General features: G+C 47.2%; 1 protein-coding gene across 4 annotated transcripts; it reads right to left on the minus strand.

The window, feature by feature from the left end:
- Positions 1 to 4118: 4118 nt before the first annotated feature.
- On the minus strand, positions 4119 to 7799 carry CZH18orf32 (chromosome Z C18orf32 homolog). Of its 4 annotated transcripts, none has more exons than XM_058043805.1 (4): positions 7752 to 7799; positions 7248 to 7334; positions 5496 to 5732; positions 4119 to 4863 (listed from the first exon to the last, which is right to left on the minus strand). In XM_058043805.1, the coding sequence occupies exons 3-4, from the start codon at positions 5721 to 5723 to the stop codon at positions 4789 to 4791; spliced, it is 303 nt and encodes a 100-aa protein (XP_057899788.1). In that variant the 5' UTR covers positions 5724 to 5732; positions 7248 to 7334; positions 7752 to 7799; the 3' UTR covers positions 4119 to 4788. The 4 variants fall into 4 exon arrangements, with proteins under 4 accessions (XP_057899788.1, XP_057899789.1, XP_057899791.1 ...); XM_058043806.1 differs by lacking the exon at positions 7752 to 7799 and adding an exon at positions 7469 to 7686; XM_058043808.1 differs by lacking the exon at positions 7752 to 7799 and having other exon boundaries at positions 5496 to 5737; positions 7248 to 7450.
- Positions 7800 to 8104: the final 305 nt, after the last annotated feature.

The raw sequence follows: 8104 nt of genomic DNA on the forward strand, positions 1-8104 counted from the left end.
CTGCACAGCCCCTGGGGACAAGGCAGGCAGGGACAGCACCCAAGCAATGGCTCCCACTGCCAGAGGGCAGGCACAGATTCTGGCACATTGGGAATTAGGAATTGCTGGCTGGGAGGGTGGGCAGGCCCTGGCCCAGGGTGCCCAGAGCAGCTGTGGCTGCCCCTGGATCCCTGGCAGTGCCCCAGGCCAGGCTGGATGGGGCTTGGAGCAGCCTGGGACAGTGGGAGCTGTCCCTGCCCATGGGATGAGCTTTGAGGTCCCTTCCATCCCAAACCATTCTATGATTCATTCTGATTCTCTCCTCTGCATCCCACATTTTCAGTGCGACTTGAGATAAGCCCAGCGAATGGGACCAGCAGTGAATGTCGGAGGGTGGGATGATTTACCAGGCCCCATCCTGCCCTCGTGCTGCTTAAACTCATTATTTCTCCAAGGGTAACCTCCAAAGTGGGGCTTGTGCCATCAGCAGCAGATTCCAAGGTACCCCTTGGCTCGTTAAAAGGGAAACTCTTCCCAGTCTTTTCCTGAGTTTATTCCCACATTCCTCTTGGTCCGTGACAGCAAATACCCAGCCGGGCTGTTCCCCATCCCTGTCCCTGGGCAGTGCATGCCAGCAGCAGGTCTGCAAACAGCAGCAGGTCTGCAAACAGCACCGTGGGTGTAGCCCTGAGCAAACACTGCCACATTACAGCTCTGGGGCCCGGCCCTGCTCACACAGCGCTGGGTGGCAATGGCTGCGCCCACAGAGCCGCGGCCTGGCCAGCAGCACGGCTGTGCAACGCTGTGTGACAAAATGCAAAGGTTTTGTACAGCAACCCCCGTGCCAAAAACAAGCATTGGGGGTTATAAGCACATCTATTCACAATGTGGCAATTTGTGTTTCACTGTCATCCCAAGGACAGGTTGGGCAGGGCTTGGAGCGGCCAGGGATAGTGGAAGGTGTCCTGAGGGTGTGACAGGAAGAGATTTAAGGCCACATCCAACCCAAACCATTCAGTGATTCTAAAACAACAGTGAAATAAAGATACAGGACTATTACCTAAAAGCATTTCTAATACAAAATAATAATGGCAAACATGGCCTTCTAGAGCTTTTCAATTAAATTACTGCAATCAGGTTCACAGAAAACAGGAATAATGGCAGCCTGTTACAACCAAAATATGATTTGGTTCAGCAAGCATTGCTCTAACTGCACAAAGATAATCCCTTCTTTCAAGTCTCAGGCAGTTTAATGAAACAGTCTTTTCTCACTGAAGGAGATTTTAGTTAACCTAAGTGTAAATTAAATTTCTCTTCATTTCCTTCACCTGCAGCCTCTGCAGACACTGTTCTTTCAGCAATAATGTTCTCCATTGTACAGAAATCATGAAGGAATGACCCAGAGGACTGAACCTCTGCAGCATGTCCAACAGCTCCCGGAATTCAGCTGGGACATGATTGCTCCATCTGGGCAATAACAGCATAATGTGCTACTGTCATTAGATCAGAATTTATTTTCAGTTTAGACATTCTCAGCAGCTGATCATGTGCAGTTTAACATGCCAGAATTTCCTTTCCTGTCAGGATCAGGCCATCAAAATAATAAACAACATAAAATTAATTCATTTTATTTAAGAATTTTTGGCATATATTTGCATTTTTAAAATGTGTTTTTCAACTAACTTCTTGGCATCCAGCAATTTGTGCAAACCAACACACAGAAGGTACCGTTAAGACCTTCTCATTAAGAAAAAAATACTTGAAATTAGTTGATTTGAATAATATTTTTTCAAATACTGAGTTATTGATCTTTCCTCAATAGTATTTAAATAAAGCCAGACAGGTTTAATGCTGAAGAACTTAGAACTAGATTTGCAGTTCTTTGGTCCCCTAAAGATGCCAACTTTGACATTTTTTAAAAGTTTTCAGTGTAAATGGAGCTGCTACTTGGTCTAGGGAACTCTGCTAGATGTCCACGTGCCACCATCAGGTGCCTAAACCTTTTGTAAATCTTGTTTTTAGCGAGTAACAAGCACGTGGGAATTTTCTCAGTTAAATTCAACTCACTTGATCAATATTATTCTGTCACATGAGGATTTCCTTAATATCTGCCTGCTTGTTTTCCCTAAAGAAGGCTTTGTGCACTCCTTTGCATCCCTGCAGATGATCTCATGCACTCCAGCCTAGACCTGGGCCTTTGCTTTCACTCGGTTTTCATTTAACTATTCACAACACAACAGGATTATTGACCTATTCTTGCAAAAGAATAGGGGCAGAAGAGTTATAACACAAATCTCCCGACAGGACTTCCAGTGAAGTGCCTCGCACAGAAAGTTTTGTGATGTAGATTGCTCCCTTTAGGGTTTAACTGCAGCTCATAAAGCAGTGGAACACCATTCCAGAGACCATAAACCTGTAATCTTACTTGCATCATCTGCCTGTTTTCCTTTTTGCAGCTTTTTCAGAAGGCCTGGTGTTTAAATATGATGCTGGCACAAAGTTGGAAGCCTGGTGCTGCAGCCTAATTTACTATACACTTTATTTTCTCTTTTATTGTTCAATGCATTTTCTTCTGTAATAATATCCTAAATAACTAAAAAAAAAATCATGCAGACTTCATAAATTGAAATAATACATTTACAATTTAAAGGAGTCCCAGTAAAGCTCTTGCTCTACTTTTTGTTGTGTTCCCAGCTGTTTAGAGGTGGATATACTCTAAAATTGTGGCCTATTTATGAGATGCCCAGCATATTAAAACAGAATGGAAGAGACAGTCTCTTCAGCAATGCTCAGGATCTCAGAACACGAATTCTTGTTTAGCTGAAGAGCTGCAGATTGGACTGGGTGTGACTGAGGCAGCTCCAGTGCTGGGGACAGCTCTGGGCCCTCAGCACAAGAGAGACACCGAGGGGCTGGAGCGTGTCCAGGGCAGGGAACGGAGCTGGGAAGGGGCTGGAGCCCCAGGAGAGGCTGAGGGAGCTGGGAAGGGGCTGAGCCTGGAGCAAAGGAGGCTCAGGGGGGCCCTTGTGGCTCTGCACAGCTCCTGACAGGAGGGGACAGCCGGGGGGAACAGGGACAGGAGCAGAGGGAACGGCCTCAGGCTGGGCATGGGCAGGCTCAGGGGGGATGGCAGGAATAATTTCTCCATGGAAAGGGAGGTCAGGAATTAGAAGGGGCTGCCCAGGGAAGTGTTGGAGTTCCCATCCTGGAGGTGTCCATGTGTAACACTCAGTGCTCTGGGCTGGTGACAAGGTGGGGATTGATCACAGGTTGGACTCACTGGTCTTTTCCAACCTAAATGATCCTGGGATTCAGAGATCTAGGAGGAAGCTGCAATACACCAATCCAATGGGGGGTTATGCTCCAAAGATGCAATTACATACTCGAGTCTGAGCAGAGTTTACTGCTTAAGGAAGAGAAACAGCATTAATGAAGGCCTGACACAGAGGCGTCTGTGCCTGAGCTCACTGCAAAGTCACGGCTGTGGCTGCAGGGGCACAGGATCTGTGAACACTGCAGAGCCATTCACACCAGGTCTGACCAAACCAGGCACTGGCAGGAAACGAGGCACCTCACCAAGGGCAGCAGGCAAAATTAGATACCAGAGTAATTAATTAACTGCTGAGAGAAATCACGGCCACCAGAATAACACTGGACCACAGTGACAAGTCAGGGACTGCCCATATAAAAAGTGCATTTTTAGGCCTGCCTGAGAGAGGATTTTATGGAAATTAAATAATAAAGAATAATTCAAAACTGCTGAAATGGTTTGGTTTTGAATCTTTTAAAGAGCTCTCTGGTCTGGCAGACAGGGAAAAGCAGGAATTACCACTTTTATTCCTTACTAAGCACAGGGACACTTAAAACACTTCACGGCTGAGATGCAGCTCAGCAGCAGAATCCATCTTGCCAGGAAGAGGCAAAGTCTGCCCAGCTCATTTTATCATGAACTCAGCTATTTTAGGGCCTCCTTCTGCCTGGGGCCTGTCTCCAGGTTTTCAAAGATTTTGTCACCACTTGAAGTGTTTATAGCTCTGAACACTAAGAATTCTGTGATTCTGTGCAATAATTGCATGAAGCGACTTATTTTTAAGTAAAATCCCGGTTTATTATAATGAAAATTCCACAAGCATGGTAAAGAGGTTTTAACTGGATGCTGAGTTTTTTTTTTTAAGCCAGAACTTCGCCATTATAAATCACTACAACAGAACATAAAGCAACATTCTCTTGCATCATGCCTCAGGGAAAAAAAAGGCATAATATTTCAAGGAAAATAATTAAGTAAAGTATCACATCAAGACTTTCTGCTTTTAGTAAGCCAAGTAAATTTTCTATGCGGCATAACTCCTCTAGCTCATCCATAGACTTGACATGAAGAATCTAAATTCTCCATAGATAAATTATGAGCTTTTGTTGTCACAATGCAGTCCACAGTTCTTCACCAGGAACAGATAAAGCCTTTAAGGTGAAAGCCTCAAGTACTGCACTAGCACTTAGTGACATCAAGATGCTAAGATACATTTGCCTTCCACAGACAGATTTATTCTTACGTTATTTAACCTAAACTCTAATCACACCAAACAGATGGCAGATGAAAAGTAGTTCCAGCGAGAAAAATACAAGAACATCAGCTTTCAAATATTTTAAATAAACAAACAGCTGCCATTTTAGTGGCAAAAGAGACTTTCCTGCAAGCAATTAAGTTTTTTATTCGGCTAAAATGTGCAAAGAAAAAAAGTCTCAAATTGAGAGGAATATCAGCAGTTCATACTGGACATGAGGGAATAAAATCCTCAGGAATTAACTCCTTCAAGCTGTTTTCTTGTCATACACTGCAGCAGATCCCTTTGCAGGACTTCCATTTACAATGCCATTGCTTTCCAACTGCAAACAAAAAACAGTGTCATTAATGAGATGTCAAATTAGAACTTCACATCTAAAACAGAACAGCTGTGACAAAAATGGCTTTTAGAAGCAAGGCCAGCAAGGATGTGTGGAGAAATATTGAGCAAGAACGAAAAGTGGTGGTGTCTGTGTAGATTTACAAATAATTATTGTTTCAGGGGCAAGGGAGGAATGAGAGCAGCGACAATATTTACAAGTCTGTATTGTGACAGAAGATAAATAATAAAAGCATAATTTATATGCACTAAGCATCCTCCCCCATTACAAGTGGCAGAGCTGGCTGAAGAAAGGGGCTGTTTTTAATTTCTGCTTGTGACTTGCCAGATATTTGACTTTTTTCTTTGAAAGAACAGGCAACTGTTAAAAAAAAAAAAAATTAATTAAGCTGTTTCAGGATACAGGCACAAGTCATCCAAGACCAGAAGAAGCAACTATTATACTAACTATATCTTGAAGCACCAATTCCTAGCTGGCACAGTAGTGGTAATTGCTGTTCCCAAGAAAACAGCCACCAAAATATCTGTAAACACACCCAGCTGTTCATCCTCCTGAGCTACCACTGGGTGGCTCATCCCGGAGCTTCCCCGCTTAGGTAGGTGAATTAATCTTACTTTATGGCCCCCAGGTCCATCCTCCTGGTCTCTCTTGGCAGCTGCAGGTCCCCGGGGGTCCCCAGTGCTGCCTCCTGGCCCCTGCTTGGTGCCTGGTGGCTCCTGCACTGCTTTCTTGGGCCAGACACGCTTGATGAAGGGGGCGACCATGGGGTAGATGTAGGGCTCCAGAAACTTCTTGTAGACCCAGAGCAGAACAGGGATCACGATGCAGGGAATGCACACCATGGCTCCCTCCTGTGCTGGGACAGAGATGGTGTGGGATTTACAAAGTAAATAAAATCCATATTTCATATTCAAACGTAGATTATTCTGAAATTATTAAGAAGCTGCTAAAGCTTCAAAAATGTTGTGTGTTCCACTGTTATAAAGCTTCCAACAAAGGGAACATTCTTGCCATTTTAACAAAAAAACCAAACCATTTTGCTATTAATTCATTAGTCCTACAGATGCGACTAAGGAAAACAAATTCAGGAAATAAGAGTTTTTGCTTAAGCCACACAAAAAACAGTTTAAGCAGCAAGCTGCCAGTATTAGCCCAGTTCCCACTATATTATGAGTCCAAAGGGTTTGTTTTGCTCAACTCACTTTTATTTAAGGAGAAACTAAACAGCAGAAAGCAAATCCATCCAATGAGTTGCTACCACTGAAGGGCAGGACAGTGGAAAAGGGGAAAAAATTCCAATCAGGATTTGACAGAATTAGCACATGGGTTACTTTCTTCCTGCTGCCCTCACTTGATCCCACACCAGCCCCATACAATTAACAGTTGGAAAATGAACCATGACCTCTCTCTGAAACCCCACAAGTCATCAAAATTCACACCTTGGGGTCTATGCCAAAAAAAAAAAAAGCAGAAAAGCAAAGCAAGGAGGCAGAGAGGTCCAGCTGGGAGAGGAAGCAGTTAATTAGGGCTGGACCTGTCCCTGCCAGTGCTGACAGCAATACATTAGACACACTCTGCTGCCACACAACTTTGCCCTTCACAGTCCCCCTCTCTAGGCTGCTGACATCTCAATTCTCACACCAAGAAGCAAAACAAAAGCTTTCCAAGATGGAGAATGAAAAGGCAGTTGTGCACATCTCACTAGGGACCAGTTTTGCTTTTTATTTGATTTTATCCTGAAGATTTTTATCCCTGTGGAAAAGCAGAATATCAATTTCCAGTTGACTGCTTCCAGGTTCTGCTCTGACTGCTTCAAATACACTTTAAATCTACTCTCTGGATCTGAGAGGAATCTTACATTGAAACAACACAAATGAGGTAACCCTTTAAATCTATTAAAAATATATATTTCAGATACTGTCTCCACTAGAACTTCCTAAATATTAAATTTGCAGAAAAATGTGGATTCATCCAGCAGCTGAAGAACATGGCTGGAGGGAACACCTCAGGCTGTAGAATCATTACAGAATTACGGAATTATTTGGGTCACAAGAGAGCTTCAAAATAATTTCCTTCTATTCCCTGCCATGGTCAGGGACAGCTCCCACTGTCCCAGGCTGCTCCAAGCCCCATCCAGCCTGGCCTGGGACACTGCCAGGGATCCAGGGGCAGCCACAGCTGCTCTGGGCACCCTGGGCCAGGGCCTGCCCACCCTCCCAGGCAGCAATTCCTCATTCCCAATGTGCCAGAATCTGTGCCTGCCCTCTGGCAGTGGGAGCCATTGCCTGGGGGCTGTCCCAAGGAAACAGCCCGTGTTGTGCTGCCGCTTCGTGTCCAAAAAACTCCTGCCCAAAAATCATCCCTACCTCCGCCTGATGCACCAGCGATCCCTGGGATCAGCGTGGAACACCGTCCTGACGAATTCCTCCGGTGTCCTGGCGACGCTCGGCCAGCTGTTTAGCAAGGACAATGAACAAAAAGGAGAAAAGCGGAGTGAGGGGGCGGCCGGGCAGGTGATGTCCTGCGGCGGGCGGTGCCGCTGCCCTCGGTGAGCCCCGGCACGGAACGCGCTCACTGACGGGCAAACCTCGGCACGGCACGGCTCGGCTTTGTTCCCAGCGCCCGGAAAACGCCGCAGCGGCAAACCCGCCAGGTTCTCCCCGTTTTCCATAAAGGATGAGGAGCCCGGGAGGCGGCCTGATGTCAGGTGTCGCCGTTCCGCTCTCCGGGGGCGGTTGGGGCCGGTGCAGCCCGTGAGCCCCCGGCTAGCGGCGTGGCCAGGCGGCGTGGGCCGGGCGGGGCGGGGGCCGGCAGGGTGAGGCGGGGTGTGGGGAAGGAACCATTCCCCGCTCCCGGGGCTCCGCACCCACCTGCGCCCGCACCGGAACGGCCCCGCGCTTCCGGGGCGGCGCTTCCGGCCAATGGCCGTCGGCAGCGCGCGTCACGTGACAGGACAGGCCCCGCCCCACCCGCGCGGACGGGCACGCGGACCGGATTCCCGATTATCCCGGACTGGGAACGGGGGGAAATGTGGGATGGCCCGGCAGCCAGCGGGAACACGCCGCCCGGCTTGGAGGGCCGATGTTGGGAATTAGGAATTGCTGGCTGGGAGGGTGGGCAGGCCCTGGCCCAGGATGCCCAGAGCAGCTGTGGCTGCCCCTGGATCCCTGGCAGTGCCCCAGGCCAGGCTGGATGGGGCTGGGAGCAGCCTGGGACAGTGGGA

The sequence above is a fragment of the Melospiza georgiana genome, chromosome Z (genome assembly GCF_028018845.1).
Source record: "Melospiza georgiana isolate bMelGeo1 chromosome Z, bMelGeo1.pri, whole genome shotgun sequence".
Taxonomy (NCBI): domain Eukaryota; kingdom Metazoa; phylum Chordata; class Aves; order Passeriformes; family Passerellidae; genus Melospiza; species Melospiza georgiana.

What these genes read in the sequence shown, in the direction of transcription:
- CZH18orf32 (XM_058043805.1), bottom strand. Translation starts at nt 5,723, where the DNA reads ATGGTGTGCATTCCCTGCATCGTGATCCCTGTTCTGCTCTGGGTCTAC. An exon ending in ATGGACCTGGGGGCCATAAA is followed by an intron (nt 4,864 to 5,495) that starts GTAAGATTAATT and finishes TTTTGTTTGCAG; the next exon opens with TTGGAAAGCAATGGCATTGT.